The 22099-nt window shown below is 38.7% G+C and overlaps 1 protein-coding gene across 1 annotated transcript in view; it reads right to left on the reverse strand.

The window, feature by feature from the left end:
• Positions 1 to 22099, reverse strand: part of LOC139080882 (uncharacterized) — a 47674-nt gene that overhangs the window by 13959 nt on the left and 11616 nt on the right. Inside the window, exon 3 of the mRNA XM_070603374.1 lies at positions 13967 to 14056. Coding sequence (XP_070459475.1) covers positions 13967 to 14056 — 90 coding nt within the window. The remainder of the gene's footprint in view (positions 1 to 13966; positions 14057 to 22099) is intronic.

A 22099-nucleotide genomic window follows, 5' to 3' on the forward strand; every position in this document is an offset into this window, starting at 1 on the left:
AGTGACATAATTATCCTCATTTCCAAATAAAGAAACTAATGCTTAGAGGAGTTAAATAATTTGCCCACATCAGAAAGCAAATGAGTTGTGTAGCCAAGCACAAAACTACATCTGCCCAATTCTAGAGTGAATTCTCTTAACTATTACTAGTGCAGCATGTGCTGGCTCAATCAATGGTGGAGACTGCCTTTGTTTATTTTTAAATGTGTCCAGATTTCTTATTATAAAGTTAACACATCCATATTCCTCTTGTATAATCTTTAAATCTTTATTGAAGAAATTTTCTAAGATTGTGATTGCAAAATATACAAAACATTGAATTCTATTTTCTTTGCTGAATGTATCTCAATGATGGTCATGGTCCTGCTATGATCTCCAGTCACTGAACCCTTGGGATCCTGGGAAATTGAGTGCTTTTAGGTAAGTATGTGAGGCAAGCTCAAATACATGGACCTAAACCCTACCCTCAGCCATTGCTGCTCTACAGCTCTGGCTTCTATCAGCAGCCCGCCTTGCCCCAGGTACTATAGTCTATGCTGGAAAGCCACTGTTACCCTCTGCCTCCATTCTTACTCTAGAGGTTATGTGACTTCAGTTTTAAATTTGCAGTTTGTGGTACTTGTGGGAAAACTAAGAAGAGATGGTTACTGAGCAATTATAAATATGAGTCTAGAAGTCAGGAGAAATTTCTGGGATCGAGACAGATTTTACAGAAGGATCAGTATATACGTGGTGCTTTCAGACACAGATGCTGATAATATCACCCAGGAGCCATGTATGAAGTTATGCAAATGCAGGCAAAAACCACGGGTCACAGTGATATTTAAAGGATATGTAGAAGATGCAGAGTCTACAAAGTATATTGAGACAGATACATATCTGTGTGGGCTAGCTGGCAAATACATTATACTCAGATATTTCAGAGAGTGCAAGTAACTGGGTCGAAAAACCTAAAGAAATTTTTAACAGGGACTGGTTTGCATTTCCATTCAAAAAGTCAGATATGCACAGGTGCAAGAGGAGGGAAGTCTTGTTTATTACAGTTTGGTATTGAAAAGACCCAGCAGGATTGGGATTAGTTGACTGCAATCTCAATGCCTAGGGTATAACACAATCCATCTGATCAAAACTGATTTTCCAAAATAGCTTTATTTCTTCCCTCCTTTATATTGCAAGGCCATTTCTCTTAAAATTAGCAGTTGGCTCTTTGGCTCTTCAGGATGCAAAGTGTGTATCACTTCATCTGCTATTTTTGCTAGCTTCTGCTTTAAGATTCCTGTAACTGTCATTTCATAATATCTGTATCCTCCAGTATCCAAGATTTTCCTCAGTTCATAGTAAAATAACTTGGCTTATATACCTTATGTCATTTTCTTTCTTAGCCATTTTAGTATTTTTTTATCCTCAAAAGTTAGTCTAACTCAACATTGGATTCATTATACCCAGACTCCTTTGCTTCAGTAACTTGGATCTAATAGTCAGTTGTCAAGCTGGGATGAATGTCTCAAACTAGTACATTTCTTTGGCCTGCTACTAAGCTCTGGCTGGGCTGGCTTGCAAACATTTGAACTTTTCACTCAACACGTTTCTGGGCAATTGAAAAAATGTATTAGTAAGCCCAATAGAGACTAAAGACATCAGAAGTTGGAGCCTTGGGAAGTTGATCATTATCCCTTTGTAAATCCATCCTAAACTCCGTCTCCCAATTATCCTCTTTGGATTGCTTTACTTTCACAATTTCTCCAAGTAATGTCATCTTTCTTTTTGTTCTTTCTATATTACTAACTTGACCCTGACAGTCTAGACTTTTCTCATTTATTTATTTATGGTAATTCTCAAACATCTTTGTCTGCATCTGCCTGTTCTCTCTGGAAACTGTATTAAATTCTGTATATATTCATTTCATTTTTATAAATTTACTACTGCTGCTATAACTATTATAATTACTACCTCTACAGCAGTGATCACTGTCACTCACCTCAGCAAGAGTCTCAGATGTTACTCTTTCACTTGATCCTGTGATTGCTGTAGGCTCTTGAACATATATGTATGCTTCTAAAATATGTAGCATTCTTTTCTCCATCAGTATTTTAATTTGTGTAAATGGTATTGTGTATAGATTCCATTATCTTCTTTAATTCTTTCACTCAACCATACAATTTTAAAATATATCCATGTTGCTATGTTTGCCTAGGTCATTGCTTCTCACTGCTACACAGTATTACATAGTATGCATCCATCACTTTTTACTGTTCCTTTTACAAAAATGATGAATTAACACCATGTTTCTGCTCCTTTTTACAATAAGGTTTATTGAAAGAGATGTTTATACTTGTCTCACTTCTTCACCTCTCATTCTGTCTTGAACACAGAACAATCAGAGTCTTGTCCCCAAAGCTGCACTGTAAGATGACACTGAAAACACATTTGTCAAGGTCTCCAATGAATTCTGAGTTGCCAAATCCAGCTGTCATTTTTTAGTTGTCATCTTACTTAACTTTTCAGCTGCGTGATATAGTCTGCTTCTTCAACATACTCTACCACTTTCCACTTCATTCATTGGAATCCAGCTACATGTGTTACATTGTTGTTCCACAAACACGTTAAGCCTGATTCAATATCGTCATCTTTGTTTTTGGTGGCTCTTCTGCCTGAGACCCTCTTATCTCTAGATAGATTCATACGTCACTCATTTCCTCCATTAATTAGTACCTGCTCAGGGCAGCTGTGTCACTGTCATTCTCTCTTCCCTTACTGTACTTTATGTTAACTCAGAAGACTTAGTATTACGTGAAATCTCATTATATCATTACTATATTTGGTTTATTGTTTGTCTCTCCTCACTAGAATGTAAGCTCTCTGAGGGCAGTGATTTTTTTCTATTTCTTTCACAGCTGTATTGCCCTTGTCTAGCACAATGCTTGGCTCATAGGAGATCCTGAGTAAATTTTAGTTGAATTAATAACTGAATCATGTCACGTGAAATGGTCTTGAAATTTATGTAAGAAACACATTTTTTGCTCAATTTTTTGTTTGCTATTTTAATAGTGATAGTAGAAAAGAGGCAAACCTGACAATAGAATTATGATTGGCAGTTACCATGGCCAATCATTTCTGTCTAATGTCATGTCATGGGTCCCTTCAAAATAAACAATGAGATAGAAATTTTAGGAACCAATATATATAAGTCAGTTAGATATTTTTTTCTTCTGCCCCTTTATCTTCTACCTTAAATAATATTAAACAGCATTCAGATATTATGCAGACATTATTCAGATAGTTTTGGCCCTCTCCTTGTGAGATTTTTCTATTTTCCCATTGATTATATAGTTCTATGCTTCCTACAAGGAGTGGAGAGGGCTGGAAGACACAAAGGATTTTAGTCTCTGAAATTTCTATCTTATTGCTTGTTTTGAAGGAACTAGAATTAGGTCTAACCAAAAAAGCGAGTTATCCTTGAATTTGGTAAGTGCCTAAAACAGCTATAAACTTGTAAAAGACTATAAAACATTCATTACATGGTAAATGTAACAAAAATTTTACACACATAAAAAATAATTCTTTCTCCTATCAAAGCCTCTAATATTTAAAACAATTTACAAACAATATATGTGCCTTAAAAATAATAGCCTTATTGTATATATCAAATTACAAACACAAAGAAGAAACTTGGTGTTTCATAAATATCTAATTCTATACTTTAACAGATAGTATTGCTTCCTCTATAAAGAAATAGCAACAATCAGTTCATTATGAATTATTAGAGGACAAGATGACCAGATTGACCTCTATTCTCGAAGACCTACTAAACCATATCTGGAGAACACAAACTAGTAATTATGTCACTTGGTATTGCCATTTGTACTCCAAAATTAAGCTGTCTCATTGTTTCAGCCCTTGTTATACTAAATGCCATTTGTTCTTGAAACAGATGGGCCTTTGCTAATTAAGAAAACTGCTCCGGTTCATTAAAGAAATAGCAAACAACTAAATGAAGTGTCAGTTCTTAGGGTCACTCAATGTACAAAGCTTGATCACATTACTCATTTGTTCTGTCTTCCTCTGAAACATTGACTTAAACTAATGATTTACCATATATTACTTTTAAATGCTGCAATTGCAAAAACCACAGCATACCAAAAGTCTTAAGTATATGCAATATTATTTTGGGGGTAAATATTTCATAAGACTTTTAGACTCCTAAAAAGATGATATATAAAAGTGTTATTCATACTTGGAAGAGACCTTAGGGATCTTTTAGTTCAGTGTGTTTCAATCACCCAGTTGTTCAATACTTTTTGAGTTCCCTGTTCTTGCTAGGATTTGTGCTAAATGCTCATGATGCTGATATTAATAGGACTATCCTTGTCCTCAAGCTTTCAAAGTCTATTTGGGGACAGAGATACATATAAGGTAATCATAATACAATATCTTATTTTGCCATTGAAATGTATAAGAAGTTTTCTAAGTGCAGAGAGAAAAAAACACCTAACTCTAACAGTGTGTAGGATGGCTAGATAAAGTTTCTGTGGAAGAGATAATATTGCTGGTATAGAGGAAAGGTTTTTATTTTTGTATGTTTTTCTTGCTGCAACTTTGAATTCCATTTTACTGCTGTCTCCCGCTAGCAGTTTTTATTTGTTACTCATTGATTTTCTATGTAGATGAGAATATTATGTGATAATGATAACTTTATACCTTCCTTTCCAATGTTTTTTTTTTTTTTTTTTTTTTTTTTTTTTTTAAAGATTTTATTATTTCCTTTTTCTCCCCAAAGCCCCCCGGTACATAGTTGTATATTCTTCGTTGTGGGTTCTTCTAGTTGTGGCATGTGGGACGCTGCCTCAGCGTGGTTTGATGAGCAGTGCCATGTCCGCGCCCAGGATTCGAACCAACGAAACACTGGGCCGCCTGCAGCGGAGCGCGCGAACTTAACCACTCGGCCACGGGGCCAGCCCCCCTTCCTTTCCAATGTTTATCACTCATTTCTTATTTTTTATTTTATTGTATTAGATAAGAAATTCAGAACTTTAATGTGTTCTGTATTCTATTCTATTTGATAATGAATAGAAATTGTATTCGCTAAATCCCAGTTAGGATATAGAAAGTCCAAAGAGATTGTCTTCACCCTATCAAGGAGGAAAACCTAGATAATATACACACCCATAAATTTTAGAAAACCCATCAGAAAGCTGAGAATGTCTCAAGGAACTAAATACATAGATTTCAAGCCCTTTCTAGGTGATAAGAGAACTGCTGCTGCTTCCATCCCTGACAGATTGGGAAGAGGAAGAAAAATCCATTAGATGAGGGTGAGTAGAAAAGTACAAACCTTTTAATAAATATTTAATGGCTGCATATGGCCTGGAGTTATAGGATACAATTCTTAAGATCCCCTGCCTCAGAGCAAGTCTGCATCTACCTACCAACTCTTTCCTATGGACCTTCAACAAGATCACAGGCCCAGTCCATCGAAGACTGAGTGGAGGCAGGAGTGCTGAGAAAGAACCCCCACTGAGGCACACATAGGGCATTCACTCAAAAGCCAAAGCCTGAAGATATGACAGGAGAGCCAGCTCTTCATCAAGGTCACTGTAATGGCCCTCCAAAGGTGTGGGGCAAGGCAGCACAGAAGAGATCACACAAGAAGCAGAATTCCAGGGGCAAGACTGAAGAGCAAAGAAAATTCTAAGGTAACTCAATCATTGTCAGCCAAGCTGCAAAGCAGAGTGATTTCCCATGGATCTGAAGGCTGGTGACTGCAGTATTAAGCATAAAGTGTTTTCTGGAGTCTTGCTGATGCTTTGATCTCCTGTGAAGGGGAAGTTCTGACCCTACCATTGAAATAATTGAAATCAATGGTGAAATAAATCTAACTGAAATTGAAGAAAAAGTCCATGCTCAGGACAACTATAGATTAGATTGACTCAACTCCCCACCTCCAACACGTTAGTGATCCAACAGAAGAAGGGATATGACTTTTTCCTGGGATAAATATTATTTACTTTAGATTCTACTCTTCTTTTATATACAACATCTAGCACACAATAAATTATGAGAAATGTTAAGAAGCAACAAATTATAACCCATGATCAAGAGTGGAAATAGTCAATAGAAGCAGACCTAGAGATTGTCTATGATAAATATTTGGGTATTTGTTTGAAAAAGGTGGGCAATGTATGGTAACATATGAAGAATTTAACCAAGGAGATGGAAAGTCTTAAAAAAATCTTCAAAATGAAAGTGTTAGGATTAGAAAATATACCATCATAAATAGAGAACTTATACAATGGGATTAATAACAAACTGGACACAGTATAACAAATATTGTTATATACTACAACGGAAACTATCACACGTCTGGTAGATATGTAAAATAGTACAACGATTTTGGATAATTATTTGTCAGTCTCTTACAAAAACATGCATCTGTACTATGAGCCAGTATTTCCACCCCTGGGTATTTACCAAGAGAAATTAAAACATAGAACCACAAAAAGAGACTTCCATAAGAATACTAATAGCATCGTGTTTCATAACAGTGCAAAGTGGAGAACAACCCAAATGTAAATCAATTAAGGAATGGATAAACCAAGTGTGGCATAGTCATATTAAAAATTGCAACTTAAAAATAAGTAGGAGTGAACTGTTCCATGTGACACATGGATTAATCTCAAAAACATTATGCTGAGTAAAGCCAGACAGAAAAAAGTACATACTGTGTTTTCCCATTTATATAAATTCTAAAAGAGACAAATCTAATCTATATTGATAGAAATTAGAAAGTGGTTGCCAATGAGGATTGATGGGAAGAGAACACAAAAGAACTTTCTGGGGTGAAGGAAATATCCTATATATTTTTGGGGGATGGATATGTGGGATTATAAATCTTAACAAGAATTGGACACTTAAGATCTATGCATTTCATTGTATGTAATTTACATCTCAATCGTAAAATATATATTCTTAGAGTTGAAGCTATGTAACAAAGAAACACCAACATATAGTGGTTTATATAAAACCAAAGTTTATTTTTCTCTCGTGTAACAGTTCAGCTGTTCTGACCTGGAGGAGCTACTTGGCTCAAAGTAGTCAGTCAGGGAATAATCTTCATATATTCCTTTTGTTCTGACATTCCCTAAAATTGTCTTCAACTGCATGGTCAAAGCAGGGTTGCTGCTATGTCCAAGTTCTAGTTCATGGGTAGAGAAAAACACTCCAGGGAAGTTCATTTTCTTTAATTTAATATGACCTGGATTTCAAGCACATGACTTCTACTCCCATTCCAAAAGCCCAAAATTAGTCACATGGCCACTCCTAGCTGAAAACTCATCATCTGAAAGTTAAGGCAAGGGAGCTGAAAGAGGATTAAGGAAAGAGAAGATAAAATATAGTCACCTACAAGAGCAGGAAAGTAAACTGGGGAAGATAGTGTGGCTTCAGGTAGCATTGAAGGCTCACTTGAGGTTTGTGATTAGGAATTTCAAGTCAGACCAGTTAAAACAGAGTTGTCCTGTTTCTAACCATGCTCAGCTCCACCGTACACATATGGAATGGCCTGAGAGTTGTATTCACTCGGGTGGCTTTGCTAAAGGAGTACAATGAAGTGTGGGAGGAGCAAGGGAATTGTGAGTGTGTGCATTGGAGTGATTATAATGATTGAACACTTTACATACAAATAAACAGGCTCATAGAAGGCCAAGATTCACCCGATGTCATGAACTTAGAAATGTGTGGAGCGAGGGCTTGAACCCAGGTCAACCTGATGACAATTTCTGTGCTTATTACATTGTAGCACAGTGAATCATTGCTTTAAGTCAGAGCTGAACAACATGATTTGATGGCTTTAGTAATACCTATGTATTAGGAAAGTAGATGTACAACTTTAAACAATAGTAATCAACTATTTGACTTCATAATTAAGAAGAAAAGATGGGGGCCGGCCCAGTGGTATAGTGGTTAAGTTCGCACGCTCTGCTTCAGCAGCCTGGAGTTAATGGGTTCAGATCCCAGGTACAGACCTAGCACCACTCGTCAAGCCATGCTCTGGCAGCATCCCACATAAAATAGAGGAAGATTGGCACAGGCGTTAGCTGAGAAACAATCTTCCTCAAGCAAAAAGAGGAAGATTGGCAATGGATGTTAGCTCAGGGCCAATCTTCCTCACACAAAAAATGAAGAAAAAAATGGTATTTAAATAGAAAAATATGTGAATGACATAAGACAAAAAGAACTCCCTAATGGATCTATCCAGATAAGGCAAATTTATTTAAAAGGTACTTTGTTATCATCTAGTGACCACTTAATTTAACAAATGAAGAGACTAAGTTCTAGAAAATGTAAGGCAGAATGTGAACCAGAACTATCATTCTTTCCTTTATACCATTCAACTTTAGAGGATTTAGATATAGTCCTGCCTAATGCCAAAGAAATTGGACAGATGACCTCCTGACATTGCCTTCATTCTTTTAAGATATATTCTCTGATTCTATAATACCTGACACAAGGTTATACACACTGATACCTAGTAACACTATTATCTTAGCCTCTTTTTTTCAGCTTCATTGAAGTATAATTGACAAATAAAAGTTGTGTATATTTAAGGTGTATAATGTAATGATTTGATATTCGTATATATTGTGAGATGCTCACCACAGTCAAGCTATCTTAGCTTCTCTGTGGCTCTTTGTATCCCATGTCCTAAAGATGCATCGAGGTTACAAATTCAATGTATTAATTTGGCTGATTTGAGAAAAACTGAATGAGGGATGATGATTTTAGCTAAGCTTGTAATGGAAAAGGTAGCAAGCTTTCCACAATTCTCCTATGTAATTTTCAGCTGAAGAAATCTGAAGATGAGCTTAAAAGCTGTAACTGGTAGGCAGTGCTTATTGAATTTTTTTCTTACATTGCTGAATAATTTCACATTACTTAAGCTGTGTCATTATGTATTTCTATCACAATGGGGGAAAAACATTAAACTAATGAACATCGTGCCTCGTTTGTCAAGATCTGAGTCACTGGAATGAAGCATCTTTCATTGTAAGTGCAATTTGGGAGATTCAACCATACTTCTCCCATTTGAAAATACCCAAATCACTAGTACTGAGCCATTTTACTAATACGTTGAACACTAAAAATAATTTGACATAAATGAAAGCTATTCGAGAATAGATGATTAAAAAAGAAGACTAAATGAGAGAGGCTGCATGTTTTATATGTACAAGCCACAGTTTATCCTTTTGTGAAGAATAGCAAGGTTTTTGTGAAAATGGGTACTTATAGAATGTCATATTGTTTAAAATGTTATGAAGAAACCATTTTCTATTTTCTAGACACTTCTTTCTAGGCACTGCTCTTGAAAGCATCGAGTGGATGTCCTTCATTGTAAACTCCTCAGGACATGAAGGAATCAATGGACATAGAGTTTAAGACGATGAGAAAACTGGCTAATCCATATTTGGAGTGTCAAACTGTTGCGGCCAGGAAAAAATTCAGGGCAGAGGAGGTAAAAAACAAAACCAAAAACACTGAAGAAAGAAGCAGGTGTCAGCCCTCCCTTTCTCCACCCCTGTTTATGAAATTAGGATCTCAAACTCCATTACATGGAGAGAAGAGACATTAAGTCTAGGAAAATGGGACAAGGCAGAGGTTTTATCGGGTTCATGAGGTAGTCTTTTCTGTCAGATATTGGGTGAGAACTTTTGAATATTAGAATTTATTCCTGAATCCCAAAGCATTATATATAGACCTGGAATAAAGTGGAGTTGAGACCTGCCTGGACATCTATTCACCATGGTTGGGTGGCCTGGCTACAATGACTGGTTCTTGAGTGGCACACTATGCAGTGAGGTGCAAGAGTCTCATATGAAAGAGAATCCTGCCATATCCTAAGTTGACCTCTATTGATTGCCACCTCCTGGTATTCATGCCTTTGTGCAATCCCCTCCTCTTAAGAGTGGACACAACCAGTAACTTGCTTCTAAGCAACAGATTATGCCAAAGGTGATGGATGTCACTCCCATGATTAGGTTACATTATATGGCAAAGGTGATGGGATGTCACAACTGTGATTATGTTACATATAGACTCTGCTTATATAAGACTCCATTTTAGCAGCCTGAAACTAGCAACTCTCCTTGTGGGCTTGAAGTAAGCAGCCACGTTGAAGAACCCCATGTGGGAAAGAACCACAGGTGGCCTTTAGGATCTGGCGGCAGCCTCCAGCTGATAGCAAAAATATCCAGGGTTCTCAATAATTCAGTTTCAAGAAAATGAATTCAGCAGACGCCTGAATGAGCTTGAAAGTGAATTCTTCCCCAGTCAAGACTCCCAAAGAGATTTCAGTTCCAGTAAACGTTTTGATTACAGCTTTGTGAGACCCTGAAACAGAGAATCCAACTAAGCCATGCCCATCAACACCTAGTCCATAGAAACCGTGGGATAATAAACGTGTGTGTTGTTTAAGACACCAAGTTTGTATTAATTTCTTAGGCAGCAGTAGAAAACTAATACAATGCAATATATGTGTTCCTAGAAAATCTCACAGTTTGTAAATTCATGCATAGAATATAAAAGGATTTATGGGAAAAATAGAGTTATGACAGACCACTTAGAAATCATGCCACTGCATTAACAGAGCACAAACAAAAACAGTGACAACAAAATCGTGGGAAAATGTAAAAGATATGATAAATTACTAACAAATAAAATAATATTTTAGTAAATATACACCTTAACCTCACCCAAAAGGGTTAAAGGTATCTTGATGTAAGGTGGTGAAAGGGTTAGGATTGCTGAGTTATATAGACAAAGTTAAAACGCACCCTGATCTGAGAGAACTGAAGGATAAGTACTTCCAAAGCAGAGCAGGGCATCTAAGCCATTAGGAAGAGCAAGGTGGGGAACGTGTATCATGTATTAGTTTGCCTGGCCTACCATAACAAAGTACCACAGACCAGGTGGCCCAAACAACAAGATTTCATTCCCTCACAGTTCTGGAGGCTGGAAGTCCAAAAGCAAGGTGTGGGCAGGATTGGTTCTTTCTGAGGACTGTGAGGGAAGGATGTGTTCTGGGCCTCTCTCCTTGGCTTGTAGGTGGCCATCTTTTCCCTGTGTCTTCACATCATCTTCGCTCTATGCACGTCTCCGTGTCCAAATTTCCCCTTTCCATAAGGACACCAGTCTAACTGAGTTAGAGCCCACCCTAATGAATTCACTTTATTACCTCTGTAAAGACCCTATCTGCAAATAAGTTTCACGCTGTGAGCTACTGGGGGTTAGGACTCCAACGTATATGTTTTTGGCGGGGGGGGGGGGGGGGCACAATTCAACCCATAATATACAGTAATGGACTCTTCTGTGGCTTGCTGGATTCCTATGTCCATGTACTTGCATTCAGCTGCTGTTACTTGATGGTGCAAAAGTTTAATCTGTGATGGGGGAAAAAAAGAGCATGAGCCAAGTCCACTTTCCCATCATACTGACATTATTACTGATCCCCAATATAGAAATCTGCCCTCTCACCTCAGAACAGCCTAGAAAGCATCTACACCTCCCTTCACTCTTATGTAATGAACTTACGTACATATATATGTGTGTGTATATAAACGTGTGTATATAAAATAACGTTCGAGTGCTCACCACGTTCAATTAAATAACTCTTCTGAGGTCACACAGCCAGTAAATGAAAGAGGTATAATTAAAAAACAGGAAGCAAATCTAGGTAGCTTGGCTCAACAGCCTACAGTCTTAACCATTACACTATGGTGTATCTCGTGACACAGATAGGAGAGTAGCCACCCTCTGGATGAACTGACCCACCATAGTGGGACTATAGGCATTGCTATAGCCTGTATTTGTTTAATACTGAGAGGTCTATGAGGATTGTTAAATGTTTTATTTCCATATTAATGATAATCTAAAAATATTAATAAAAACATATTAGACATTATTTGGATTATTATCTTTGAAAGAGTTCTGCCCATATATTAGTGTCCCTTCATTTCCATTTGTGTTTAAATGGCACTAAATGACCACCTAAAGTGAGATCCTTTAGATTCTATTGCACTTTTTCTCAAACTGTGATCCACAGACTCTTGGGCATTTATATTTTCTTGAGATAACTTGCTAAGTTTATAAAATACTCACCTGGCCTAGAGTGAAAGGCTATCATGAACAAGTCAGAAAAATAGGACATTACGTACCACACTTAAATTCAGAGTAGACTTAAAGCCTATGGAGGGCATGAGATATAGGAGAGGTACTTTGGTCAGAAGTAAGAGGCAAGGACCTACAATCACCACCTCCAGCCCCTGGGGTGCCTGAGTGAAAAAGCAAGCAAGTGAGGTGAGTGTGGATGTACATACACACACACACACACACACACACACACACATTTGTACAAAGGAGTATTTTGAATGTAGGGAGGAAGAAATGTTACTGGGGCATAACTGGGGGGAGGGAGGATTAGGGATGCTTCTGAGGGAGTAAGCCCTAGGTCTGACTGTCAACAACACTGAGGAAGCAATACAATAGTCCAGCCAGCTTGCCCAGAACCCTGGATCTGGGAAGATGATTTAATTGTAAGTCCCAGACCCTCTTTACTCAAAGCACGGTCCCTGGAGGAGCAGCAGTATCACATGGGAGCTTATCAGGCATGCAGAGTCTCAGACTCCCACCTCAGACCACTGAACCAGCATCTGCATTTTAATATGATCACCAGGTGATTACTGTGCACACTAAATTTGAGACACGTGGCTCTAGCATAGTAATTCTCAGACTCCAGCACTTGGAGGGCTTATTAAAACACAGATTTTGGAGGTCTGACTCCAGTGCTTCTAATTTAATAGATCTGAGGTGGAGTATTTCTAATAAGTTTGCAAATGATGCTGATCCTGATGCTGCTGGTCTGTGGGCTATACTTTGAGAACTCCTGCCCTAGTATATGGGGACAGTGGAAAGTAAGATAGAGGATGGTGATACGCTTCCTGCCTTATTCAGGATTCAAACAGAAGATGAAGTTAGCCCGAGCCTGTGGGTGGAAATTATCAGTTGATTCAGCCTTGAAAGAGCTAGCAATGTTTGAATGTTATGAATGTAATTTCTTCCTATCCATGAGCAGGCCTTATACGTTATTTTAGTAATTCCTAGACACCTTGTATTAGTCAAGGGTTCTCCACAGAAACAAACCCAATCTGATGTGTGTATATATCTATATCTCTATGTTTATATATATATATAGAGAGAAAGAGATTGATTGATTATAAGAAGTTTGGTCACATGATTATGGAGGTTAAGTCCCAAGATCTGCAGTCAGCAAGCTGGAGACCCAGGAGAGCTGATGTAAAGCTCCAGTCAGGGGGTGGCAGGCTGGAGACCCAAGAATAGGCGATGTTTCAGTCTGAGTCTGAAGACCAGAAAAGACAATGCCCAGACGAAGCAGTCAGGCAGGAGTTCCTCTTTACTCAGCCTTTCTGTTCTATTAAGGTCTCCAAGTAATTGTATGAGGTCCAACCACGTTATGGAGGGCAAGTTGCTTTACACAGTCTACCGATTTAAACATTAGTCTCATGGAGAAATGCTCTCACAAACACACTCTGAATAATGTTTGGCCAAATGTCTGGGCACCAAGTGGCCCAGTCAAATCGAGACATAAAATTATCCATCACACGCTCCATAGTTTTAGTTTCTACCGTGAATTTTTAAATCATTATTACTTTGTTTAATAGAAACATTTTTGGTGTCTTGAACTTGTGTGTACAAATTGCTGACAAATCTTCCCCAAATTTATTTTGTAGATGTTTAAGTATTTTCTATGTAGACAATCATGTCATCCACAGATAACTTCCTTGCTTTCTAAACAATAGATCCTTCATTGCTTCTTATTATCTGAGATTTTAGGAGTGGTTAGGAGTGTTGAATTTGTAACCAACTTCCTGGTTTCAATTACAGCTGTGGAACTTACGGTATAGTCTTAAGTAAGTTCTCTCACATCCCTGCAGCTCAGTTTCACCAAGGTAGTTCTGCCTGGCAGGTATCTTCACACTGGTTGTACCTTGAAGAATTGTTGTGAGAATTAAATTAAACATGAGAATTAAACAAACTTGATGGAAATTACTTATAATTTCTCTGGTTTTTGTCTCTCTTTTTCTGGCACTAGAGTACTTCCCCTTCTTTTAAAGTTAGCTATATATTAAACACATTTTTGTTAAATCTTATCCCGCATTTCTGTATCTGTAGCAGGATGGGGCCTATCAGCATCAGCTTCCTCCTCCAGATTTCAGGACGTAGCCTAGTTCCCTTTGCCTCAAACTGTTGTCTTTGACCTGTACCAAGTCACTTGTTAAAATGGCCGACTCTCGGACACCCTAGACCACACCTACTAAAAATAGAACTTTGGAGTATGCCTTCTGGGAATCTGCATTTTAAAGGAAAACATGGTGCCTATGCACATTAAAGTTTAATAACCACCTTTTTGGGATTTCCAACTTAGTTCTCCAGGACAGAAAAGACAACCAAGACCTACTGAAGAGAAGGATACGAATTCCATAGATTTCTTTACTTGATTTTCCACATGAATAAATTCTCGGTCCCACAAAGGTAAGGGGAAATCTTCAAAACTGCCAGAGTAATTGTGCTTTTTACCTAAGTTTCAGAGCACTGTTGACTTTCTGATTCTGCCTGCCTTAACAATGAATTCCTAAGTGTTGGAATGTCTGTCGTGTGCATTTCCCTAGCAGAGCTGAAACAAGCAAGGCAATTTCAAGCAGAGCAGAGAAACATTGGACTGCAAATCTTGTTTGGTTTAGGTGAAGAAAAGAAGGAGGAATTTTCCACTTTAAGCTTACTGGAGGCTGTAGTGACACTACATTCCATCTGTTTGAAAAACCTTCTTAGGCCAATTAAATGTGGCATATTTTAATTTAGCCTCCAATAAGTTTAGATTGTGTAATTCAAAGCTTTTTTTTTTTTTCAGGAGACATCTCTACCACATTACAGTTTAGCACCTAACCCAGTGAGTTCAGTCGTTGCTAAGGAACTATTCAATGCACGTTTGAACTATCAAAGCTATACCTTCAATGGACAAAGAGTTAAGGCTAAGAGATGCAATCAGGCAGCTGGGAAATGTCCTTCTGAATGTAAGAGGAGGATCACAGGGTTGACTGAGGAGGCACAGTGCTAATGAGTACTTTTCTTTCCTCTCGCTAAATTGAAATAAAGAATTAGGTATGCTTAAAATTCAGCGACCGAATTCTGAATTCTTTTGGAAAGAAACTCAGCAGCTTGTTACTGATTGAGAAACCGAGCTCTTGATCAATAGAGGGAAGATTCCTCTTGCACAGGCAACACCTAAGAACAGTGATGTGATTAGGAAAAGGAGTCCAAGAAAGATATCTGAGGTGACTGGAGGTTTTGCAGGAGCCAATGATACTATTCACATAGAAGGGAGATTCCACCCATCAAAAAATCTTGCCCCATCCTGATCTCAGAGAGGTTCTATATAAACTCCTGATTCTTCTCAAGTATTCTGAGGACTAAACACATGCCATGCCTTCCCACTCACTAGGTACCAGCAACTAACCAAATTCACACACGCACACATACTCACTCCTGAGAGTCTAGGTGAATGAAATAACAATTTCCCAAGTGTAACATCCCTCAGCAGGACCAGTCCTTAGGACCACTTGACGTCTACTTTTAAATTACAAAAGCTTGTCACAGAAAATTAGCCAGATATGTCAGAACTGAAACTATTCTTGCGAAAGTTTAAACTATTTTAAGGAAAAGGGTAGAGTTGGAAGAAATATTATGTTTAGGGAAGATAGTAGTTATATTAAGTGATGGTAAAAGTCGGTAGTGATTGATAAGAAGGATTCGCAAGTAAAATATGAAATTGACCTTAGGTTTGTGAGTTCTTTCATTCTTGCTTTAGAAAATAACCTATTAGGTCAGTAGTATTTATTAATGAGCAATTTTAATAAAGAAGCATTTGTATATTTTCTGTAAGATATAAAGCACAATTGAATTCAAAAGTATACCAAATATACATATTACATGTTACCAATTTATTAAATAGCTAGGGAAAGAGAGGTCAAAATGGTAAAATTTCTTGCTTAGAAATATATGCTAATTAATCAGAGCCCTGGTCCCCAGATTTTCATCCGAGTGCCTACACTACACTATGTTTTTGGTTCTCTCATTCAATTTATTTTGCTTGGGAAGAGACTAGTTGTATAGAACTTGAAGCCATTACCATGGCACTCCAATCCATCATGGCGTATAATCTAAATATAGTCTATTTACAAGCAAAAGAAACAAAAGAGATACAAATTGGAAAGGAACAAGTTAAACTGTCTCTGATTGAAGATGACATGATCTTATACATAGAAAATCCCAAATATTCCACAAAGAAACTCTTGGGGGGAATAAACAAATTCAGTAAATGTGCAGGACACAAAATTAATGTAAAAAAATCAGTTGTGTTTCTGTACAATAACAACAAACTATCTGAAAAAGAACTGAAGATCACATCCTATTTACAATAGCATCAAAAAGAATAAAATACATAAGAATAAATTTAATTGAGGTAAAAGATCTGTACACTGAAAACTATAAGACATTAATGAAAGAAATTGAAGAATATACAAATAAATGGAAAGATACCTGTATTCATAGACTGAAAGAATTAATATTGTTAAAATGTCCATACTACCCAAAGCCATCTACAGATCCAATGTAATTCCTATCAAAATTGCAAGGGCGTTTTTCATAGAAATAGAAAAAATAATCCTAAAATTCATATGGAACCGCAAAAGACCCCCAGTAGCCAAAGCAATCTTGAGAAGGAAGAACAAAGCTGGAGACCACACACTTCCCAATTTCAAACTATATTACAAAACTATACTAATCAAAACAGTATGGTACTGGCATAAAAACAGACAAATAACCCAATAGATCAGAATAGAGAGACTAAAAAGAAACCCACACATATGTAGTCAACTAATCTATGACAAGGGTGCCACGAATACACAATGGAGAAACAACAGTCTCTTCAATAAATGGTGTTGGGGAAACTGGATAGGCACATGCAAAAGAATAAAATTGGACCCTTCTCTTACACTATCCACAGAAATTAACTCAAAATGAATTAAAAATTTAAATATAAAACCTCAAATTGTAAAGCTCCTAGAAGAAAACAGGGGAAAAGCTCCTTGACATCGGTCTTTACAATGGTTTTTATTTAATATGACACCTAAAGCACAGGCAATGAAAGTAAAAATAAACAAGTGGGACTACATCAAACTGAAAAGCTTCTGCACGGCAAAGGAAACATTCAAAAAATGAAAGAGTAACATACAGAATGGGAGAATATATTTGCAAACCATATATCTGATAAAGGGTTAATATCCAAAATATATAAAGAACTCTTACAACTCAAAAGCAAAACAAAAGAGAAAACCCAAATAACCTGATTAAAAAATGAGCAAAGGATTTGAATAGACATTTTTCCAAAGAATACTTACAAATGGCCAACAGGTATATGAAAAGGAGTTCAATATCACTAATCATCAGGGAAATGCAAATCAAAAGCACAACGAGAGATGATCTTAGATCTGTTAGAATGACTATTATCAACAAGACAAGAGATAAGTGTTGACAAGGATGTGGAGTAAAGGGAACCCTCGTACACTGCTGATGGGAATATAATTGGTACAGCCTTTATCAAAAACAGTACAGAGTTCCTCAAGACATTAAAAATAGAGCTACCGTACCATACAGCCATCTCACTACTGAGTATATATCCAAAGGAAATTAAATCAGAATCTCAAAGAGATATCTGCACTCCCACGTTCATTGCAGCCAAAATATGGAAACAAATTCACAATAGCCAAAATGTGGAAACAATCTAAGTGTCTGTTGAGAGATGAATGGATAAAGAAGATGTGAGATATATATATACACACAATGGAATATTTTTCAGCCATAAAAAAAGGAAATCCTGCCATTTGCGACAACATGGATGAAACTGGAGGACATTATGCAAGAGTGAAGTAAGCCAGACAGAGAAAAAAAAAATACTGTATGATCTCACTTATATGTTGGAATTTTAAAAAGTCTAGATCATAGAACCAGAGAATGGAACAGTGTTTACCAGGGGCTAGGGGTTGGGGAAAATGGTGAGATATTGGTCAAATGGAACAAACTTTCAGTTCTAAGATGAGCAAGTTCTGGGGATCTAATATGCATGGTAACTATATTTAATTTATACGGTATTGTATACTTGAAATTTGCTAAGAGAATAGATAACTAAGTGTTTTCACCACACCAAAAAAATAAAATGTAACTATGTTTTGTGATGGCTGTATTCACTAATTTTATTGTGATAGTCATTTCACAGTGTATACATATATTAAATCATCACGTTGTGCACCTTAAACATATACAACATATATTTGTCAAAAAAATTAAAAATTAAGTTCCTCAGACACACTAGCCACATTTCAATTGCTCAGTAGTGACATGTGTCTACCATTTTGAACAATGTGGATCTTGAGCACGTTTTCAAGGGATGTGCAATAATATCAAAACATGGAATCTGGGGCTGGCCCGGTGGTGCAGTGGTTAAGTTCGCATGTTCCACTTCGGCGGCCTGGGGTTCCCCAGTTCGGATCCCAGATGTGGACATGGCACCACATGGCAAGCCATGCTGTGGCAGGCATCCCACATATAAAGCAGAGGAAGATGGGCACGGATGTTAGCTCAGGGCTAGGCTTCCTCAGCAAAAAGAGGAGGATTGGCAGCAGTTAGCTCAGGGCTAATCTTCCTCAAAAAAAACACAAAACACGGAACCTAAGATTTCTATAGCGAGAAGGAGGTCACCAAAAATAACAATATAATGGTGTCAGTGGATTGGAAGTCTAGATTATAAAATATCTGAGATTGTGGGGGCACAAGGCTAAGAGTGTGGACAGGTAAGTGAAGTTAATGAGAGAAGGAAGCATGTTTTAGAAGTAGAACCATCACTCATGATGACAATGCCCAGACTGTAACCATGGGAGTCTTGGCAGTGGAATGTTAGAAAAGATCAATGGAAGTAAAGATGGTGAGGAACTGAGGTTATGGAGCTTCGGTTGGATCACCCATCATAGATGCTTAAGTCATGGTGGATGGTAACAGGAATAGGGTAGGAGGGAGAGGCCATGAGCCAAGAGTCCAGGCCTCCAATGAAGGAGGAAATTTGAGCAAGATGTTGGTAATGACTTAAGAAGTGGGAGCAGGAGTTATAGCCTGATAGCATGGGCTACAAGGGGGCTGGGCATTTTTTAATGAGGAGGGAATTAAATGAAGTCTGACAATGTCAGGAGATGCAGGGTGCCCTGTGTCCGTGGGAGAGCAAATAGGAAAGGGAGAGAAACATATTAAGGATGACATTAGAAAGGACAAGTGTCAACCTAAAACTTTTGTCACAGTTGACTGCAGAGTGACAAGCCAGATATGACCTTGGCCAGCAGCCCCTCGGGCCTTAGGAAACACCTGGTAGGAAGAAGAGACAAAACAATAAATAAAATACACTTGGGGTGTTCCAGGGATGAATGTTGACTTGTGAAACTGGAAATAGAGACTGTACAAGGTTTTAACATGGTTGATATCAGGATATTTCTCAGTTGGCATCGTAAGGCCCATAACTAATGAACAATACAATTTCTCTGCTGAAAATTATCCATGGTGTTAAGGAGAGCAGTAGAGGGAGCCGGCTTCGGAACCAGGATGAACGACCATCTCTAATCCTCACAGGAAAGCGCGTCCTCTATAAGCAGTGACTCTCCCTGGGGATGCAAACACACAGCTGCATGCACCAATACAAAATGCAAACACTTTTATTCAACAGTTTTCATTAAACAGATGAGATAGCAAAGCCAAGACAGCTCCCTGCATAAATACAAAGGAACAGGGCAGGGAGAGCTCAGGAGGCTGTCTGAGTCTGGGGGCTAGCACCCTCCTGAAATGATCCTGGGCTCAGGGATGTCCCAGCCCTCAGCCAGTACCGCTGCTCTAAAGGCTTGGTTCTGAGCAATTTTGAGGTCATATTCTGGGCTCAGGAAAGCACTGCTGGAGGAAATGAAAGAGCTACTGATGAGGCCTCACCTCAGGAAGAAGAAAGCAAGTCTGATAGTTTCCTTCTATCAGCGCCTCCGTATTCCCTGAATCCATTCAGACCCCTGCTCATGACCATATAGGCTCCCTCTGGTTACATCCAGACAGCTCAAGCCCAGCAACCGTCATAGAGTAGCTCCACCATAGATGCCTCAGGTGTGCCCATCCTCTCGGATGTATGTCTGTAGGTCTCACTGTGTGCGGTGTTCCTGAAGGACAGCTTTCCCCCTAGCAGCTCATAGCACAGCACCTGCATGCCAGATCCACCTTCTTACTGTATGTTACCCCCGCAATCATTTCAGAAGGGTAGGTAGTCCAGAGTCCTGCGTGATGTTTTTTCTAGAATAGGATATAGCAGTTGATGAGGATTTTAGGCTGGTTAATTTTAAAACTTCAGATGAGAAGCAGGCTCCGAGGAGTGGAATTTGCTTGCCCTTTGATCAGAGACAGTTGCATTTGTGAAGGAAATCTCCATGCCTCCCTCTCTGCCCCAGGAGGAAGGGGGGATGGCCTTATCTCTGGAAACTCTTAATGGGGAAGGCAAGGACTTAAGTTGTTTACTGTCTGGCAACCTCATGTAACTGACCACCCCCCCCCCCCAAAATCCTCTTTTGTCTTTAGCTGAGGATAATATTTAAGCGGTGACTTCTGCCATTTACTCAATCCGGTTTGATTCTTATCTACAAGTTGTGGGACTGCCCAATGGCCGGACCCTACCGGCACTGGTACCATTTTAACTTTTTTTTTGTCTTGTAAAGAGATGGCTCACATACCTACGCCTTAAATTTAGCCTTACTCTCCACCCAACTTTGCAGCAGAAGCAGCAGCAGCGGCTCCTCCTGCCCGTGGGCCCTGTCCCCACGCAGCAGCAGCAGCCCGACTGCCCATGGGTCCTGTCCCCATGCTATTCCACACTATTCTCTAAATAAAAGAGCACTACTGCCAGATCTTAAGAGTCTAAGAAATCTTTCTTTCGACTCCTCTTCTCACAGACCCCGCATCAGCAGTGAGTGCTCAGGAGAAGCAAGGGATGTTCTTCCTCCCCAGACTCACGTGAGCTGGGAGCTGGGAGGCCACAGGAAGCTCTGAATAGGCTCCTCCCTGGAAAGGATCCTCTGCTGAGAATGAGGTTTCAGGAGAAAGACCCTCCAACTCTCCCACACCCAGAATGTCTGCTACAAACACAGCCACAGCCACAGCACAGAGGCTCTCCTGAGGGACGATGGGCAGGGCAGGGTCCTAACGAGGCACTGCTCTTTCCCAAAGACTGGAAAACTCTGCATCTCATCTTTACAAAATGATAAATATATAGACAAGATGACGTGTGGCTCGAGTACCACAATAACGGCACGTGTCCACTGTGGTAATGACATCAAACTGGCATGTGGTCATCGAGAGGGCTCTGAAGAGGGCTCAAGGTGAGGACATGATTACTCTTAGACCTTTCAATACACTAAACTTTTTAACCTGAGGTAAGAGTGAGTATCTCATGTGGTCTGAAAACTAGCCTCAAGATAATCACAAGGGAGGAATTCCAAAGCACTTTGTCAGCGACAGCAGCATGGGAATAAGCCCACGGCGCCAGCTGCGAATTCCACACGGACCTGCATGGTATGCCTGTAAAAATTCTAGTCACGTCACTTTACAGCAACACTTCACAGAATCTTTTATCAAATTAAATAATGAGATTTCTTCTCCATGTTTATTTCTCTGAGTCAATCATGTGTGTGTTATTTTGTTTTAGTTCTAATTCCACCCCTAAATAACTGCTGAGGTGGGCACAGAGGAGCCCCTCCTCAGAGAATTAGGGAGACTGAGAAACATTTGTCAGAGGAAATAATTAGGGGCCTTCCCTCAGCAGGGAAGCCCACACAACTACACGATCATCCCCATTCCACACAGAAAATGAAGACTAAACAAACAAATGGACCAGGGTCAAAAG

The sequence above is a fragment of the Equus przewalskii genome, chromosome X, assembly GCF_037783145.1.
Source record: "Equus przewalskii isolate Varuska chromosome X, EquPr2, whole genome shotgun sequence".
Lineage (NCBI taxonomy): Eukaryota > Metazoa > Chordata > Mammalia > Perissodactyla > Equidae > Equus > Equus przewalskii.